The sequence below is a fragment of the Melampsora larici-populina genome (genome assembly GCF_000204055.1).
Source record: "Melampsora larici-populina 98AG31 unplaced genomic scaffold MELLAscaffold_30, whole genome shotgun sequence".
NCBI classification, from domain to species: domain Eukaryota; kingdom Fungi; phylum Basidiomycota; class Pucciniomycetes; order Pucciniales; family Melampsoraceae; genus Melampsora; species Melampsora laricis-populina.
Window position 1 is genome coordinate 977444 of NW_006768794.1, and position 21230 is coordinate 998673.

At 39.1% G+C, this 21230-nt stretch overlaps 2 protein-coding genes across 2 annotated transcripts; one reads left to right on the plus strand and one right to left on the minus strand.

Moving 5' to 3' along the window:
- Nucleotides 1-237: 237 nt before the first annotated feature.
- MELLADRAFT_108618 (uncharacterized protein) lies at nucleotides 238-970 on the minus strand (the record flags this gene model as incomplete). The annotated part of the gene is made up of 2 exons (XM_007412368.1): nucleotides 238-408; nucleotides 719-970. The coding sequence occupies 2 exons, from the start codon at nucleotides 968-970 to the stop codon at nucleotides 238-240; spliced, it is 423 nt and encodes a 140-aa protein (XP_007412430.1).
- Nucleotides 971-14544: 13574 nt separating this feature from the next.
- MELLADRAFT_89529 (uncharacterized protein) lies at nucleotides 14545-15551 on the plus strand (the record flags this gene model as incomplete). Its single annotated transcript, XM_007412360.1, has 4 exons — nucleotides 14545-14794; nucleotides 14878-14985; nucleotides 15077-15110; nucleotides 15194-15551. 4 exons carry the CDS (start codon nucleotides 14545-14547, stop codon nucleotides 15549-15551), a joined length of 750 nt encoding a protein of 249 aa, XP_007412422.1.
- Nucleotides 15552-21230: the final 5679 nt, after the last annotated feature.

The window sequence follows — 21230 nt, forward strand, 5'->3', positions numbered from 1 at the left end:
AAAAATGATCCTGACCTACCTGATGCTGCATCCCACAAATTTTTTTTGATTCCCTTAACTGATAACACATTGATTCTTCTACTAAGTCTCAAGACTCGAACGGAGTGGATCAAACATTAGACCAAAAAGTATCAACATGCATTTTCAAAATAGTGATCTTGGTAGTCATTGAACGTTGGATATGAGACATTGGCTTAATTGAGCAACCCTCTTAGTTGTTGAAGCCAAAAATTGTCATTACATTGAGATACTTTTACCACAAGGACAAGAAGTCACTGATCCTTGAGGTAGATTTGGTGTAGGTGATGTTTTTTCAGATGGAGTTCGATTAATATCATTGACATCATGATGATTATCATTGACGGTGATAGATGGTTTAACTTTGACAATATTGTTCTGGTCACGTTGCTTTAGACAAGGTTGTTCAAGTTTTGGTGATTGGTTGGTAATAATTGCTTCTTGAATGATCACAGTGAGATTGATAAGTAACAGATGTCAGTACAAAACCAATTCAAAAGAAATTCAATACTTGAATATAAGGAAATGGAACAAAGTTACACAGTAAAACTAAGCTGAACAGGGAAAAGGAAATCAAAGTCCTTTAGCTTGCTTGTTTCCATCTGGCCAAAGTATGGTAGGATACCTAGCTTTGTTTGGGTCATCTTCTGAATTCATAACTTTTCATTTCAACATTTTTTCAAAAGTTACAATTCATCACTTTCCAAGTTGTCATTTGTGGACATTTTTTTACTGCAGGTAATTTATCTGATACATCTACTAAGGTCATTTCAGGGAGATGATCTAGGGTAGCAGACAGAACGGCTTCATTTTCAATGGATTTAATGAACAAGTTAAAGAAACCAATTGACATCCAGGCTTTTATTGAGCAATGAAACGGGATAAGAGTCGTATTTGTATACTGTGCAGACAAGCAACCAAAGTACATTAGAGACCCATTGAATGTGGGCATTTTGAGTGGCTTTAGGCGGCTTGATAGAGAGCATGAGGTATTGGCAATAGTGAAGATTCATGCAAAAAAAGGAATCATGTGAACCAATCCCGTTTGCAGTAACGATGTACATGGCCATAACCAAAATCAGTAGAACCTGATTGATATTTTCCCTTTATGTTTTATATCTGGTGATTCAAAACGTCCAGTTGGTGAATTTGTTTAAGGGTTTGGAGACTTTTTGGTTTGATCTATTTCATCTTTTTTTATATTCTTTCATCATGTGTCCCACTTCTGATTGATTTTGATTATTTGAATTTGAGGTTGTTTTATAATTTAATGATTCTTCATGAAAATGCAGGATGACAGGGATGATGTCAATTCAATCAACCAAAATTGGGCCAAATCTATGATCTAAAGTAGGAGCTGTAGTAAAAGTAGTTGTTATAGTTGTGGTTGATTGAGAATTAGGTAAAATTGAATCAGGTGTCTGCCAATATGATTTAGGATTAATTAGTTTTAATTCAGGTAACTGATCCCAACTTTCTCCAATTCTAGTTGGGAATACTTCACTTAAGTCTCCCCAAAATACTGATTTAGTTGATAAACTAGCCAGATCAGCGGCGGGCGCCGCACAGCTCTTGCTCTACCACTTAAACACTTCCTGATGTTCAGTACATTGTAACAAACCACACAGATGTCATACTTGGTTAGCTTGTATGACTGATGTTTCAGCCCTTGAAAGCAGTAGCTGTGTCTTGCATATGTTTTATTTGAATTCTTTGTGATAGCATTTCCTTTGACCACTCCTTGATCCTCAGACATGCACTCTAAGTTTTTGCATTTTTATCTCAAAAACTCCTGTTTACTGGAACATTTGTATCAAATCAAACCCACTCAGGGAAACATTGTTCTCACAGCCATGCATCACACTTTTACATTGTGAAAACCTACCCCTATGTTGTTCACACTGCAGGGTAACACAAGACAACTAAATTGATATGTAGTAAAAGAAAAAAGCAGATCTAGATTTTGATGCTGATGTGACTATTATTGCCCTTGCGTTCTGTAACTCATGTATGTGCAAGCATCATTCTCTCCTACAAAGGATGAATAAGCCTGAATCATTTCAGTTGCCTTATATCAGCTTTGGTCATCATATCCTGCACAGAGGTCAATTCAGATCATTACAAATGATTTGTCAATCTGAGCCAAACCCTGAGTTTGCTCACCAATAGTTCCAGTTATCCACATTGATATCTGAAATGGGACTTCATTCCATAACCTTCAAAATTCCTGACTAAGGCTGGATCTTCTACTCAAACATTGTACGTGAGGAAGAAAATGTGTCTGGAATTAACAGGCATTGTTAGAGCATGTCCATTGAGGCCTCTAAAAATACAGTGTCACTAAGACAATAGCCTGTGATCAGAATCACCATGTTCTGAAAGATCTTCACAATTGTAACCACTCAGGGGGTCTGCATACATTATTTGACCTGAGAGCTTGAATAACCCAAAGTCATGGGCAGTCAATATTGCAAATGTCAATTGGAAAATTATCAGGAACTAACTGCGTGAAGAATTTTTCATGTGAGTTTAGAACGGCCAAGCCCATTGAGCCTGTTTGTTGACAATCATTGTGTGGTGCATATTTGAGACATCTGATCCTTTTCCCCAAATTCTGGCAAATGTCTAAAATACTACTGTGAATGCATAGACTACACTTCACAGACAAATGCTTGAGCCAAGCCCTCACATTCTGATCCAGCCAACGTAAGAAACCAAGATGGATTCATAGTGATCAGAACTTGGTTGTTGAATCAAGTGAATTCCTCAGGGACTCCATGTTGTTCATACCACTACTGCCAGGTCTTTGAATAACAATTGATAGAAAAATGCTTGAGGCAATGTTGTAATCCCACATTCTGATTGAACCAGCGTAAGAAATCAAGGTGAATTGATCAGGATCAAAACTTGGTGGTTGAATCAAGTGAATCTTTCAAGAACTCCAATTCATGCATACCACTACTTCCGGGTCTTTGAATAACAATCAATACTTTAGGATCTTCATCAAGCCGGTCCCCAGATCTATACTTCAATGCAACCGCCTAGGCATCACAACGTCAGTAACATCAGCCTTCAGACCTTCTCCATCCAGACCAGCACAAACACTATATATTGTGATTCAAGAAGAAAGATACTACAACTGAAATTAATATGAAATTTGCTGGGGACCATTTTCAAGGAACTCAAGATCAAATAATACACCACGGGAGGGTTCTGTGTCTGCAGACCGCCTGCCGCAAAGGCCGTTGTAGAACTTATAACCCAACAAGGGTTATACAGAGCTGGAAGAGGATAATCTACTAATATAAGAACTAGTAGAAGTTGTCTGAGACTGCTCTTCTAAAACAACACAATAAGGAAAGGATCTGTTGTATTGAGTACAGATAAGGCACCAGAGAAATATATCTTCACACGTATTTTAACTTCAAAAGCACAATTTGTATTACTATCAACACTGCTATAGTGTTATTCCCAAATGATAACTGAAGAAATAAGCAATATCTGATTGATATTATTCCTGATGAGTCTTTATGACTATAAAACTAAAGTAAATTTCTCTTTATAATTGTAATAAAGGGCGTATTTAAGTGACCAGGTACTATTAAAATAAGTTTATAATGATAAACAAAATAATAATGGCGTAAATGATAAAGATAAAAGGGGAACAACAGTCCCAAAACCCTCTCAAAGTATATATAACAATGTACCACAACTTTTACAATGGTCAACAACCTCAAAACCAATCAAATCCGCCCAAAATTCCCTAAAAACCCTATGATGACGCAATGTAATAATTTTGTTACTAATAAATGATGTAATTTTCGCAGCCAAAAGTGATCGATGACGCAATAATATGATGTACAGCACTTCTTATGATGAATACAGGTGATTTTTTTCTTGTAAACTAGCTGAAAACCAATTTTTGAGATTACAAATTTTTTCAGATGTGCTCCAATTTTTGATTACTAAAGTGCATCTTGTAGCCCACGTGTTACTGATCATTTCCGACACCCATATGACCTACTTCCAATGAGTGATGAGTAAGATATTGAATTGTGAAGTTAAGGTTTTGAGCATTACATGTTGACTTGTGACTGTAAATTCGAGATTCACACCAATTCTTTATTTGCCTTATAACTTTTTTCATACACCTTCGCTACTATTGATTTAAAGCTTGTACAATATGTAATCCACTCTTCCGCGTTGAATGAGCCATCTACCAACCTATTCTGACGTCATTTGACATATGTAATTAGCTGAAAACCTCTATTTTCCACAAAATTCACCCATTTTCTCCACTTTTCACAGCTGCTACTCTCTTTTTCTTGCTCATGTAATATGAAATCATCCTCTATAACCTTAAAAATCCCGGAAAATCCTCTTGGCAACCTTAAATTCCATTACTACCACTATTTCATAACCAAACTACACGTGTACCTCTTGGTTACCAACTTCGAAAAAGTGCCTTTTCCCTGATAACTTTTGTTTCTCCTTATCAACCTTCAAGATTAAAATTGTCATAGTATAATATAATGTTGTTCTTTCATATTCTAACCTCATAATACCCATAACTTTATTTTTACTAACCTAAAAACCATTTTCCAATCTTTGTACCTATAATTTTGAATTTTTCTTATATTTTTCTTTATTTATTTTTGTAATGAGTTTGTAAATAAACTATAGTGATCTTAATGAATAATGTGAAATAAAATGATGTAATGTTAACCGGATGACCAATACATAAGCCTACAAGAGCTTCAATTGATCTAAAAACCTCCATTTCGAATTTTCTTTCCTGCTGAATCCTGCTAATAAACTGGTAAACTGCTAATTGTGGATTTTTTAATTGATCCCATAAATTGATCACCACACCGTCTGTAGCTGGACCACAGGGTGTCACAGAATGGTCTAATGCGGTCTCAAAAAGGTTGGGGGTTTTGCAGACCATTTTGAGACGGGGTAAGACCATTTCAGGACGCCCTGAGGCCTAGCTACAGACAGCCTTCACAGCAGGCGGTCTGCAGACACAGAAACCTCCTGTGGTGTATCAAGGTGGTAGCCTTGGAAATTCACTCACGATCCAATCAAACAGAATATCCATTCTTCTAGACAACTCATTCTGGAATTTTCTGACAATTGATCTTCTGAATCTAACAGACCATTCATCACCATCATCATCCATTCTCCTAATCAAAGCCCAAGCCAAGCAACTGTATTCGACTAATATTCTTTATGTACCCAATTCACGCATTTCCTTTTGAGCAATTTTAGTCGGTGCAAATTGAGTCAATGAGGAGAGTAATTGACAGGATTCAGGGGTAGAAATGCATTCTGAGGTGGACAAATAACATCGGATTGATGCCAATTGGTGAGTGATATCAATCTTTTGCCAACCTTAGCATTGAAGACACCGGGCCTTGTGAACCCTGCTCTCATCGGTCTCTTTTAGATCAATTGCTTCTTACATAACCTCCAGCACCTTCATCCCAGCTCATCTCAGCCTGGACAGCGAACCAAATTGAATACTTCCAAGCAAAATAATCTGACATAAGACATAATATCAGTCCAAGTATAGTGGAAAGGTAAAGTCAAGGTGGGGCAATTGTGAACTGGCTGACTTTCTTCCATAGACTGGTCATTGTATCCCATGCCTAACCCTCCTATTCTTTGTACCCCCTTGAACCTTCGCCCGTTGCATTGTTAGCTTGTTAGCTGGTTAGCTATTTGTCTATGATCCTGCCCGTTGCACCTTGAAAGTTTAGAAATAGATACGAAACAGTGAATCAGTTTGGAAGCCTCTCAATTCAGATGGAATAGGATGTGATGATTTGAGCTCCTTTTAGATATTGTACAAAGCGGGAACCGTGTGTCTCCAACAATATAAGGGCTGAGGATGTTCCTGTATGAGGATGAATCAAAGCAAAAAGACACTTGATGACTGATATTCATTCAAGAATCCTTCATTGTATACCTATATCACTTATGGGCAGGAACGAAAGATGAAGCATGCACTGCCAGCATTCAATAGGTTCCCTGGTCGGAACATCACCTAGGCTGGGAATATCATTGAGGGAAGAATGGAGAATCAAATCATCTTGCACTGCACATCTGAGCCATCAAGCATACACTACATATGTGCAAACATCCAAGTAAATCCTTAGCTATCAGCTACATACAGGTCGGCTCAGTTATCTGCTCATCTAGATAAGAAAATCATGTGTAATACATCCTGTAAATTTGTTCAGATTGAGACGCACATTTCAAAATATTGACTACATATATCACAATGGCTACTCAGGAAATATTCATGGAACTGTGTAACAGTAGCAGAATGGGAATCTGATCACTAGGACCCGTATTCCCATCTGGGAACCTCTTTAATGCTGGCAGTGATGGGAGACCGAAATAAGGAAGCCCCATGTCCAAACAAAGTGTTCATATGTACAATTCCCCAAGGCGAACACAGCAAACTTTAAATTGCTGAGGTTGAGTCGATTTTGAGGCGTAGTCTTGAGAAACTCAAGCATGTTGACCGCATGATCCGTGGGCTCTTCAAAATCACTAATTGTCTTTGGTCATCTGATCGAGCACATCAAAGTCATAACTGTTGATCATAGTTGGATTATGAGGACAAAGACATACTCAAATTCATCAGGACGGAGTCAAATAACGCACTCTTCCGGATTGACTACCAGAGTGCTGATTCTGTATCAAGATTTAGCTTCCTTTGCCAATGTGGTTGTGTAATCTTCGGCTGTGCCAGTCTGTTGAATAAGATCAACTCAAAGTAAATTAGGTGAATGAATGGGACGAGCTAAAAAATTGCAGTCAAGTTAATTAGTAAGATGATGAATTAAAATACATAAGAATTGACTAAGCTGCTGAATCAAATCAAATCAACTCAATCACCATTCACGATTTGAAGACCATAGATCCAAAAAGCTAAATATTTGGTTGATCAATCAGTGGCAGATGTATCTAAAGCTTTTTGCGAATCACTTATTTCAATGTGTATTTGGAATGATTAAGACAATGATGAATCGAGGCATGATGATTATGATAGTTGATTTGATTACTAACTTTATAATGAAATTGAATGTATTAGGCTGATGAGAAGACTCCTTGCACATAGATATTGTTCCCGGCCATCATTTAGCATGACAGGCTTCATGAGAGACCGAAGGTTTCAATTGTAACTAACTTATCCTTTGATCCTAGCGACATTACAACTGATAGAAATGTATTTGTGCCACAAGTGAACTTATTGGACAGGCATCTCTGGTCGATCGTTCAACAATGCCAAGATTCTAGCACAATTAGGGATAAGAGTTGAAGCACTGAGGCGCCTGGTAGTGGCATCCGCCGCATAAACATCCATCAGGTTTTGCCAATCATGATGCATTGAAAAATTTAACCCTAAATCGTGACACCACTGAAGAGCTTAATTGTCAATGTATGTGGTTTTCATAGGAAGCGGTGATGGTAAGTTTTCAACAACAAGATTGCTCGGCTTGGAAGGATTTGGGCTGTGAACAAAATGAGCGCCGGATGGAGATATCAATCAATTCCTTTTGAGGTGCTTCCAATGTGATGAAAACTGTGAGATGGAAAGAGAAAAAGAATCAATAGTCAGTACAGGAAACCAGGAGCTACGTAGACATCAGACAAAACTGAGAACATGATGAAGATAAACCTTTGAATGAAGTGATGCTGGAGTGATGCTGGAATGATACTTCTGGCTGTGACTGGATGGTAACATTGCTGACTATTTGGATGAAGGTTTGAAATTCAGATGAATCTAAACCAAACACGTTGAACGGGGATTTTACCTACTGGACGCGTAAACCTGTGAATTTTTAGTAGGGTTTGGGGGTTAAGTGAGTTTTGTCTGGGAACACAGTTTCCCTTTAACTTGAATGATGATACTAAGCAAAAGATTAAAACTCTTTGTAGTCACTTATAATCACCTGACTTGAAAACCGGCTTCAAGAAGGTTTTCAATTTGATGTTGTTTATCGATTCCCAAAATCACATATTGGCCTTCTTCTCCCTGTAAAAAATGTATGTAGCAAACAATATGTACATGTACATACTTGCTTTCAGTGCCATAGACTGTGTTTCCCTCCCAAGGAATACATTTCCCAGAACTTTTTTTGAGTTTGTGTAGACAGGGATCTGCTGAAAAGAAGGAGGCACATCTCCCTGACCACTTTATAAAAAAGGATCCCACTATTTTCCGCCCCTTTGGCAAATACCCGGAGCCCCTTTGTTTTGGGGCATTACCCGATATACCCGACACAACCCGAGTGCACTCAGCCAAATTCTTGGTGAGTCAGACCTCAGGGGCTCTTTAGTGGCTCCTTACGTAAGCATGTCCTTACTTTCGAGCCCCTTTCCCACAATGATGAGCCCTACTTTAACCAATAGGGAAATAAACTCTATGATGCCCCCCTAAAAAGAGGAAGAAGGGCTCAGCATTAACTGTGCGCCTGGACCGGACCATGTATGATGGACACCACCCTTATGATGTGGTCCTCACAGTGTAAGAATGTGTATTATAACCAGGTGAGCTTGCCTTGGTCAACTGCTTCAAGGTCTTAACATGGTCACCAAGCAACTGCGATGTGGTATAGCTCACCACATGAGCCAAAAGAAAACTCCCAACCAATCCAAATTGGATCGGTCATGAGCAAAATTCACCCAAAAACGACTCGTGTGACATGCTGGTTCCATTGATTTCCCTCAACAAAATAAAACAAAGATTGATTCAACTACTGATACAAATGAAGAATGGCAGGATTTTGATGCTAAAACCAATGTAGGAACAAATGGAGAAGTGTTTGCTCAAGCATTCCATGATATAAGTTTGACAAAATGAATGGTAATGAGTAAACATGATGGAAAAGTATCAACCGATATAAAATAGATCAATTAAGAGTCAAAGGTGTAGCTAACCAGAGGTTTTGGTGTAGTTAGTTTGAAAAGAATTTGATAATCAAGGCAATGAATTGAGTATGATTCAGATAGCTGAAAGAGAATGGTTGGGAAAAGGTGAGGAGTTCGATGTTCTATGAGTAAGAGAGTTATTGAGAAGTGGGAAGTTTTTGAAGTCGTATCAGGAGATGTTGAAGGTATTTATAATAAAACCTTTGAAAAAAGAAAACAATTGCTAGGCTGGAGCCCCACATGTAGCCCCATTTTTTAAAGGGGGCGATACAATGATTGTTGCCCCTAGGTCCGGCCCAACAGGGGGCTCCGGATATTGTCCCGGGGGCAGAAAATAGTGGGATCCATATAAAAATGGTAATTGGGAACTTGATGAGTGATTTCCTCTACCAAGACCTACTACCTTCCGTGCAAATCTCACTCTTTTCCTGAAAGTCCTCTACGCCTCAGGAATTGCTTGCTATGTTGAACCACTGCACAAGGGACTTTGTTAAGTTAATTCACTTCCCCTAGATTGTAATCTGGCACATGGGGGTCTGATTCAAGTGCCATACATGATGAGAAACTGTAACACCTTGTCAAATTGAAGCTGTCCTTCAATTCTGGTTACCTACAGAGTTATATGCAATTGTGGAATGTTTTGAGGGTGATGAAAGGTACTAGAATAATATTTACATTTTTCTCCACAAATTAAATACAGTCAAATCAAAAAGTGATGAAAAGTCATTTAATTTATGTAACTGTACATTGAATGAAAGTGTGAGGTCAAATAGATCTGTGCGGGTGTGAAATACACCCTCCCTTCTTCTCCACTTCCTTTGAAACAGATGTTTCAACAGGTTCATACCAGTTTGAGGAGATAGCATTGTGTGATTTTGTATGAAGTGGTTACCAATGTTGCGCTCAGGAAGATATCCATAAAGCATTAACTCTCTTGAATCTTTCCCTTCAAACTTCTCATCAGTCATCAATACACTCTTTCCCTACTGCTCTAAAATCTTGGTTATTCTAAAGCTCTATATAAATTAGTTCTAGCTACAAAAATATTTTTTGGTGAGTACTTTTTGATGCTTCTTATTATGTTTCTCTTTGTTTCTATTGCTCTACTATACACCACTTGGAATTGTTAGCCAGTCATTATAGATGAAATTCTCTTAGAACCATATTATCACCAATCTATATCTGCTATTCCAAAAAGATGATAGGTTTCCATCAATACCCCCTATATTTTCTTATCTACAACAGTCCTTCTCATTATTTTATTCCTATTCTAATATTTTGGTCAGAGGCTTTTAGAGACTATCAACATTTGGTGCTGACATTTCTATATATTTATGTAACAGCCTGGCCAAGATGAGATTTCAACAGATCTTCTTAACCATCAATATGTTGATGGATCACACTACTTCTAGTCCTATCCTACGTCAACTTGATATGGCCACCTCCACCAAACCAAGTGAATTGGCTAGCCCAAACGGGTTTGGATCCAGTGGTGTGGTCTACCCAGATGCTATTCAACAATACAATCAGCGCCAAGAAGATGCAGCCCAAATGGAAGCAATGGCAAGACAGTTTGGTCCTCCAGACTATCTAATTCCTCACAGAAAAATTCAGGACTATGGTGATTCTGGAGATTCTAGTGTAAGGGAACCTCCATCACTGACTCCAAAATAAATTGAGGGAATTACTAACAACACCAATCTGTGGTTCAAGTCAGATGGTGTAAACGCGGTATGGCCAATTATTGGGGCACTCGGAGGTGCTTGCTTCCTGATTATTTGTGGTATATGCTACCGGAAGCATGTGAGTGGGGATGGAGGACAGTGAAGATGGAGCTTAATCTGGTGATGAAGTGTATGAGCCCCCACTTCAATTTACCCTCACAAATATCTTTACTAAACTTTGTTTCAATTATGCTTTGTTGTGATATTGGACTTGCATGTTGGTATTCAGCATTGAATCAACCCTCATCAAGAACACAACATCTGCAGTGGATATGTTGAAAATGAATCTATGAAACCAACTATAAATCAAGATGAGAATAGTGAAGGAGAAGTTGATGAGAATTTCCAAAATGGGTTCATGTTTGTTTGCTTTGGGAATAAGTCGTATGTGGCCCTTGCATGCAATCTTCATCTTTTTCTTTGTGTGTTGCAGTTTTTGGTTGTTTGGCTAAACATATACATACGCATGTAGTGCCTGTTTTCCATCACAAAATCTGTTCCCTTAAGCTGTTGCTATTTGCAGCCTGCAAAAAAACCATGTAGGTGCTGCCAAAACAGCGCTTACATGGGTGTTTCCCACCAAAGAGCACCTACATTGAGGATGTAGGCGCTCAAAAATGACGCCTATATCTCAACATTCAAGTGTAGGTGTCTTTTTCATATATTGTAAGACATAAAAAGAGCTTTCAAGTTGAAAAGAGTGTATTGGAAGACATAAAAAGCAGTTTGGAGCTGAAATGAGCATACCAGAAGATGTAAAAGCAGTTTGGAGTTGAAAGGAGCGTACCAGAAGATGTCAACCACTTTTTATGTCTTCTGATATGCTCATTTCAGCTCCAAACTATCATTTTTTCTTCCAATACACTCATTTCAACTACAAACTGCTTTTTACATCTTCCAATACGCTCATTACAACTCTGAACCACTTTTCTTGTATTCTGATATGCTAATTTTGACTTGAAAATTGTTCTTCATTACCTGTCAGACCATTTCGGAGTTGTAGACTCTGTATTTTCAGCGCCTACATATGCAAGACTGCATGACACCTCAATACACATGTAGGTGCTTTTATGAATGCCTATGGCTTGCCCGCCAGAACCAGTGGTTAAATGGTGTGTAAACTCAGTGTCAACTGGGTTTACACCGGTGCTGAGCCCTTGGTTGATACACGGTTTGGCATAGCGTTGTTGATCAACCATATCTTCTACGCCAAGGCATCTCGGTTGGTCAACCAAAAAAGATCCCTGGTTTATAAACCATTTTCAGGCCTTCACGCTACAAAAAATATAATGTCCATTAGATAGCGAGTGCATGTCTTTAGTCTTATGGATGTCATCTGGCCTGTTCCTTTCACGTACATGGTGTCTGTGACAGGAACCCTTATGCATTACTTTCTATTCTACCAGTATAAGTTAATACAAGATCTAAACACATGTTTTAAACCCTGAAGACCTATTACGTGGTGTGGGGGGGACCCTGTAGGGGGGGTGGTATGTAACGTACCCTACTGGATACTTACAATGGTACCCCCTCATGAGGTGAGAACAGGCTGTAAAAGAATATGGGTTTCTTGACCCCTCTCACTCACGGGAGGAGAGCCGTGAAGATCATGTATGGCTATGAACTGCTGGCAAGGTCTCTGTTTGGTACATGGATGGTGATTGGTACTACTTTACATGGCAATTTAGGTTATGTAGGTTGAGCCTCTTCGCGGTGATTGTGTTACGTCATAAAAGTAATTGTTACAAGGGTTTTGTCAGTGCGGAGGAGGTAAACAAAGTATGCATGCCACTAAACAGAGAATGCGCGGAAGCTAAAAAGGAGGGTAGGTCGTGCTTCTGTCGTGTCAAATGAGGCTCAGATATGTAGACTGGGTTGCTGGATAGTGTTTCACTGCGGAGCCGACGGAGTTTCAACCAGTAGCAGGATGGCGTGGGGGGGTCCGCTTCTTTGTTGCTCAACAACAATGACGTACTGCATTGATCCATGCGTTCATAAAATATTGTACGACCGGCTGTGTGGGGTCTGGACCCGCAGAGAGTTGTTGACGACGATGTGGCACGGAGCAGTGCTTAGAGAAGGAGTAGTAACCTACGGAAGCAAGAGTCAGTACGCATTTGGAAGATACAACAAAGTTTTTTGGTGTACATTATCATGTGCGTCGTGTGGCATAGTTGACAAAGTCAGTATTTCCTGAGTAGTGGTGTGGTTGATGGTGTTTTGGTTTGAAAAGATGCGGGTAGACAGAAAATGCTGGATCACGGTGTTCAAGGTGTAGGTAGTGTTGACGTTTATAACGGCGTCCACGACAGGCAATATTTCCATTGGCGTGGATATTTGATTGTAAGTACAAATGTATAGTAGGGTTGCATGTTGCCGCGGTGAATATGTACAACGCCGGGGCAGGGTTTAAGTCGCAGTCTACCATGGTGTTTGGCGATGGGTCGCGAACAGTTAGACGTTGATTGACGTGGCCTTGACAGTTGGAGACTCACGGGATGTATCTGGCAGATGTTGTAATTTGGGCGGCAACCAGGGGTGCTCAGGTCAGACTACAACGCCCCTGTACTGCTCTGACAAAATTTCAGCAGTGATAAATAAGCATCAGTGGAACGTGATCAGGGGAAATGGGAGTGTCTGCATTTTCCACTTCATCTTTTCAATATGTCGCATCCAACTCACAAAAGGTTACCGATGCGTCAGAGCGGTGTATTTCGCATGGCTAAGAGCAGCAGCACCAGACCTTGTAAAAACATGAATACAGGTCGTTTTACAAATCCGTGAGAGGAAACACAAGGCACCGGGCCTCGCAAACGGCCTGTATGATTTGCGTGTCATGTAAAAACTTACCTTCAATCATAACACTAAAGGCACAACCCAGTTTCTCGGCGAAACTGGATTAAACCCCTAAGCCCTTAATAAGCTGTACACCTAAGACTCTGACCTCCTTAGGCTCAGTTGTTCCCGACCCCACCTCTCTTCATGGCCTGTCAAACCACTGTGAGTTACAGATGATCTCTATTTCTTCCAGTTCCATAACAAACTAACTTGTTTCTCTCATCTTTCCTGTTCATCAACAATATCACAGTATGGTAAAACAGAAAACAACAAAGAATCCAACTTCCACTTCAAATTCACAACAATCAAAATGGTACGTTTTCAATTTCTCATTTTCATAATCAACAGAATGAACCTATCAAAAAGAGAAAACTAACAATGACCTTTCCTTTGAAAGCTAATTTACCAAATCAAACCCAATCAAGTACCAGAAGACATTCATAACAAGTTAAAAAGCCAATTCAAAGTCAACCAGAATTGAGTCTAAATTCAGATCAAGAAGAACAAGAAAACATACCTTCTTCACCTTCATCGGATCATTATTGAAAGAAATCTAAAGAATTAATTAGATCTAAAAAACCAATTCGAACGCGTAAAACTTCAATTGAAAAACCTAGAACTAAATCAACAACTAATCAAAACCTGAAACAACAATAAGCTCAAGAGATTGATCATGATCATGATGAAGGTGTAAGAAGTGTTACAGAATCAGCAAATCAAGTTAAAACAGATTATATCATATTCAATCTCTTTACATACTTTCTTATCAAAAACCGATTATCTTTCAACTTCATATGATTCACCTGCTTTTCCTCCTAATTTTCAAAACTCATCATCATGTCCAACTACTTCAACTCAAATGTTAAATACTCTATAGTTTTGCTTTAGAACCTAAATGGGCTACTCATTTCTTTCCTGAAGATGCTTTTGATCAAATTGATGAACTTCATTTACCTAATGGTGATCCTAACCCAATCACTACTTTACCTAGAGTCGGTTGGATAGAAGCCCCAAAGACATGACACCTCCTAATTCAGTTGATAACATTCATAGTGAATTGAGTAGACTTGTAGAAAACGCTTACCTTGAGATGCCTCGAAAATCTTTCTCATCTTCAGACAACTCGATGGATATTGATACTCAGTACTCTCATCATCATAATCCTTATCATTTACAGAACGATCCTCAGGCTGAAGATCCAAGACTTTCAACACCTACCAATCAGTCTACTGCACTTTGGGATAATAAAGGTCTACAGAAGGGAAAAGGTAAGAGTATTGTTGCCTCTACCTCAACTACACACCTTTGGCTCCCCCTCCTACACCTGCTAATTTTGGAATCGTTGGAAAAGTAGGTCAATTTGAAGTCTTATGTGGGCCTGGCGAGGGAACTGGCAAGGCTTGGTCAAAGTGGCGAAATCATGATGAACGACTCCCTGAAGAAAAAACTAAAGGAATGGGTCCTTAGGGTCTTGTCTTGTGGAATGATGAGAACATAGTTATGCCCAAGTCATTGATCAAGTTTCTATGGCTACCGGTTGTTCTCAAGAGAAGCTTTGGAAAAACGAATCGAGTGGACAGTAAAGTTGGTACCCCTCTTACTCTCAATGTATTAGTTACTTGATAAGCGTACAAATTTGATTTATCCATTCAATTTTCATTTACAAGATTTTTATTAGATGATATCAAACCTTGGAAAGATGCTCGAGATCGATTGAAAAGCCTTTATATCTCGCTCTTGGCTTTGGGACAACCTACCAAATTACAACTCGGCATTTTGTTCACTTCAGTCTTTCCTCAATTGATTGATTACAACTTGTTGGTTGATTGTGAACCTGAGCACAATATCTTACTCTTCAGTCTACAAATTGCTACAGTTCCCAGTGTAGTGTTTGTTTTGGTCAACAATCATGAATTCTTGCAGATGATCCTCGATTTACTCTATTCTTTCTTTACTCATCAATTTGCACCTTCAAATTTGATACATGGTGATTTCAGATATATCATCTATCCTCCTGACCTTTGAAAGAAAACGATCGATCCTAAAGGGATGAGTTTTCGGTGCAAACAATCATCATATCATAGCGTCATCATCATATCATACAAGTTAAGACCAAACCCAGTTCGCCCAAGACTGGACAAAATTTGGGCAAAACTCGGTTTAAACCCTTTTTTTCACCCTTGCCCCCCTTGGCCTGTGGGTCAATCCTGTCTCACAATTCCTTCTCACCTGATTTCCGTCTCGCCTGATCAAATCTGTTTCTCCATTGCCAAACAAATCAAAACTCATCTAGATGAAGATCTACCTGGTCCAATCCTTTCTAGACCTCTAGGACTTTGGAGATTATGTAATCCACCTTCCCAACCCTTGATCCCAACTCTTGACCTCCAAGATTTCTCAAGCCCCAATTAAACCTGAATCAGATCAAATCAATCCAAATGAAGCTCTCTTAACTGATACAGAAAACTATTCAGTCATTGAACCACAAAAAGATGATGGTATTTGGTTATACATCACGTCTGATGAATCTTCAACTAATCAGGGAGTTTCAGATGCACAAACCGCGGTTTCAGTAATCGGTGGCAAGCCTTGGTTAGATCAAATGGATTGAATGACTTATATCAACAAACTGATCCTGAATATTAAGAATGTCCAATCACCACTCTTCAATCTCCAGTAACCGATGCTTTGGCTCAGAAGGCTTCCAGTAGTACCGGTGTCGGTTTCATCTCTTGATTGAAAAGAGTTACTGGATCAGTTGGTACTAATGATCAAAACCACGTTTTCAAACCAGGTATTGTTTGAGGTTTGGTAGGACTCAGTGTTATAAGTAATGCACGCTGTAAGTCTTGATACTTTGTTCTTCCCTACCTTCCTATTGCATTTACTCATCTATTTGCTTATGGTATTATGAACTTCAGCACCTGATTCATCTATTAGGGCGGTTCAAGATGGCCTTTTACAGCCGGAATTTAAATTATAAGTTTGGTTCGGGACCTGTAAATTTTAAGTAAATTTTAAAGTTCGTGAACCACCTCTAAAGGTGGTTCACGGTTTTGCAAACACCGATCTAATTTTAAATCTTAAATTTCCACTTCCTGATATCAAGCGCAAATCAGGAACCATGCTCGAAAAAAAGTTTACTTCCACATTTTTTTTTTGTATGTTCCTGAACGTTGAACCTTCATTCTTTGAAAAAAAACTTTTTTTTCTTCGCGATCACTTGCCTCTTTCATTACCAAAGTTAAGTTGGTCATTCACGGTTTTTCACCCAAGCGGAGCAGCTGGGTTTCAGGGTTAGTCATCTGCCTTTTTCGGTCGTTCAACTCCTTCCGCTTTGGTTGGACACTCTTGATGACTCTCGATGATTTTGATATACATATAAGCCCGATATCATAGCTTTCCCCATCAGCCTCAGTTCATTTTTCCGCGTACTTCATCTCTTTTGTGCTTGATTCCTGTTTGCTTCCCGTTTTCTTTCATTTTATTTCTCAAACAACTACTCTCTTCTATATCTTTTGGTTTTTGATTATCGGGGTTAGGTCATTGAGGTCCCAATTGGAGATGCCTGCAAAAACTCAGCCAACCGGCAAGGTTAGTCTTCTAGTAACCTCACTTTCTACTTTTTCCTATGGACACTGAACTGACCCACCTTTATTTCGTATTTTAAAGGCACCCAGGGCTCGTCGCACCAGGGCTCAAATCGAAGCCGACTTGCTCGCGTCTGGCCTACCTGTGGCGTCAAAATCTACCCCAGCCACTATCAAACGATCTCGACTCGCTGCCGAAGCACGTGCGAAAGGGGCCTCGGTGTCCCAATCAGTCAAAACGAAAGACAGCCCGACCTTTGATCGGATCGACTATCAAACCATCATCACATACATATCCAAACCAAGTATTCAAAACGCTTTGTTTGGTGGTGGTAGTCAAACTCGGGTGACTGGTATGCCTATGAATCCTAAATCGCTGTTAAATCCCCTCGCCGTGGAGATCAACAATGACTACAACATAAGACACAACACTACAGCGATGCGACTGAATGGCCGAGTCCTTTATTTACGTCTGAAGCGTTATAAGTCAAAGTATAACGCAGCCAAAAATTTCAGCCTGAAAACCGGAAGTGGCCTCTCGGCCAAAAACGTCGCTGATGGAATACACACCATGGAAGATCTTCTCGAGTCGATGTGCCCGTTTTACAAGGATATGGACGCCTTGTTCCGTGACAAAGGCAATGTGACGCCCTTTGGGATTCTCGACAGTGGGGTTGGCCCTGTGGATGACTCTGATGATCCTAGTGAGAACAAACGAGATGAGCCCAGCGTTGAAGAGGAGGAGGAGGATGGCGAGGGTGACACAACCAATGGCCACGATCATTGTAAGTTTGACCTGGTTCTTTTTCAAGCTGCTCCTCAAATTGACAAATGACACTTTCCTTTTCAGCGCGCGATTTGCCCAAAGGAAACCTCTCGATGACCAATAACGGCGTCGGCATGGGCAGTCCTGAACCCGAAGAGTTAGAACACTACACAGACTTCTTCAACGCTCAGGTCGAACCCAATAACCGCGATGTCATTGATACCTTGGACACGGCCTTCAGTTCTCCTCCACCTACCCCTGGTGTGCCTACCAGAGAGACGCCGATTAACCGCCTACTTCGTGCTGAGGCGCGACCCGCGGCTGTGGCCATTCCGATTGAGGAAGATCATCACATAGTTTCAGCGGCTGATCAGAAAGTGCCTTCCAAGAACTCCGCCCGTACAACTCATAAACCAAAATCAGCTAAGAGATCATCCAAATACGCTCTTACCGCCGAAGAACGCGCGTTGGATACCTCGGAGGATGACGCAACTACGACTACTGCTAGCCTTACCACGGAAAAAGCCACCAAGCGAAGCGCGCCGCCTCGTTCAACTCTATCTCGACGTGATCTGGACCCTCTCCCCTCAATCGACCCTTCCCAGGTTCACAGCAAGGAGAATAAGCACGCTCTTGCTTCTGTGATCCAACAAGGGAATGAAGCCCGACTTTTGATGATCACCAAGGCGAACGAGTTACGTCAACACCTGGAATCAACACATTTGCAGGCAGAATTGGACGCTCGCACCTCCGATCTCTCTTGGGCGAAGGAAAAGTACTTCCTGGACCGTTGTAGAACTTATAACCCAACAAGGGTTATACAGAGCTGGAAGAGGATAATCTACTAATAAAATGACTAGTAGAAGTTGTCTAAGGACTGCTCTTCTAAAACAACACAATCAGAAAGAGCTCTGTTGTATTGAGTACTGATAAGGCACCAGAGAAATATAACTTCACACGTAATTTTAACTTCAAAAGCACACTTTGTATTACTATCAACACTGCTATAGTGTTATTCCCAATTGATAACTGAAAAAAAAATAAGCAATATCTGATTGATATTATTCCCAATAAGTCTTTATGACTATAAAACTAAAGTAAATTTCTCTTTATAACTGTAATAAAGGGCGTATTTAAGTGAACAGGTACTATTAAAATAAGTTTATGATGATAAACAAAATAATAATGGCGTAAATGATAAAGAAAAAAAAGGGGAACAACAGTCCCAAAACCCTCTCAAAGTATATATAACAATGTACTAGAACTTTTACAATGGTCAACAGCCTCAAAACCAATCAAATCCGCCCAAAATTCCCTAAAAACCCTATGATGACGCAATGTAACGGTTTTGTTACTAATAAATGATGTAATTTTCACAGCTAAAAGTGATCAATGACGCAATAATATGATGTACAGCACTTCTTATGATGAATACAGGTGATTTTTTCCTTGTAAACTAGCTGAAAACCAATTTTTGAGATTACGAATTTTTTCAGATGTGCTCCAATTTTTGATTACTAAAGTGCATCTTGTAGCCCACGTGTTACTGATCATTTCTGACACCTACATGACCTACTTCTGATGAGTGATGAGTAAGATATTGAGTTGTGAAGTTAAGGTTTTTAGTGTTACATATGACTTGTGACTGTAAATTCGAGATTCACACCAATTCTTTATTTGCCTTATAACTTTTTACACACACCTCCGTTACTAATGATTTAAAGTTTGTACATTATGTAATCCACTCTTCTGCGTTGAATGAGCCATCTACCAACCTATTCCGACGTCATTTGACATATGTAATTAGCTGAAAACCTCCATTTTCCACGAATTTCACCCATTTTCTTCACTTTTCACAGCTACTACTATCTTTTTCTTGCTCATGTAATATGAAATCATCATCTATAGCCTTAAAAATCCCGGAAAATCCTCTTGGCAACCTTAAATTCCATCACTACCACTATTACACAACCAAACTACACGTGTACCTCTTGTTTACCAACTTCGAAAAAGTGCTTTTTTCCTAATAACTTCTGTTTCTACTTATCAACCTTGAAGATTAAAATTGTCATAGTATCATATAATGTTGTTCTTTCATATTCTAACCTCATAATACCCATAACTTTATTTTTACTAACCTAAAAACCATTTTCCAACCTTTATACCTATAATTTCGAATTTTTCTTATGTTTTTCTTTCTTTCTTTTTGTAATAAATTTGTAAGTAAACTATAATGATCTTAATATATAATGTGAAATAAAATGATGTAATGTTGACCTAATGACCAATACATAAGCCTACAAGAGCTTCAATTGATCAAAAACCTCCATTTCGAATTTTCTTTCCTGCTGAATCCTGCTAATAAACTGGTAAACTGGTAATTGTGAATTTTTTAATTGATCCCATAAATTGATCACCACATCCTCCTCTTATTCCAAACTGCCCCCAGTTTATCAATTAAACAATTCAATTAAACACTCCAAATCACTAAATTCTCAAATTTTCCTTTATTTCCAATATGGTCAACACTGTTCACCTTCTGTAGCTTCACCTTGTGTCCAATGCCGGATGGTAAACTCCTCCTGCCACTATCAAATCAATCCTGCTTGCCAAAGATGCCATAGTCTAGGAATAATATGCTGTAAGTCCAATTTCTTTCTTCTATTTCTTTCTTCTTTTCTTTATAATAAGTTTCAATGTTTTTATTTAATTCTCTTACAATTTTTTAATGTCTTTTCTTTATTTAATTTTAATAGCCTACCCCTCAGCGCCTTCATCCAATAATTCACCTGTACCTAATTCTCCTGCCAACAATTACCCTCCACCAAACACGCCTAATACTCCTATCAGAATAAATTTCCTTAACCCTTATAATATTAATTTAAATAACACGCCTTCAGCACCTGATTCCCCTAATCCCTCTATTACTTCATCAATTGAAACCAACTTTACTACATCTGATCCATTTTTTGAAAGATTATATGAACATAACCTGGCGTGGAAAACTGATTATATAACTTATCAGAATTGGCATTCTTGGAGGATCCTGGATGATACAATCAGACAATTTAAAGAAGCAGGCTTTGAAGTTCCAAACATAATTAATAATCATTATCATTTGTTGCGTGCACATTCTATAGCTGAGTATGTTTCAAGAAGGGGTGAAGATGAGTGTTTGACTGCAGCAACTTTTATTCCATTCCTTAATCATGCTGAGCGTGCAAATGCTGCTATTTTATCCCCCTACAGTACTCCTTCTACCAATCCTCCTAATACTGAACCTCCTCTAATTAATTATGTTAATAATAGTCCTCCTGTAATTCCCGCTGTAAATTCTCCTTATACTGA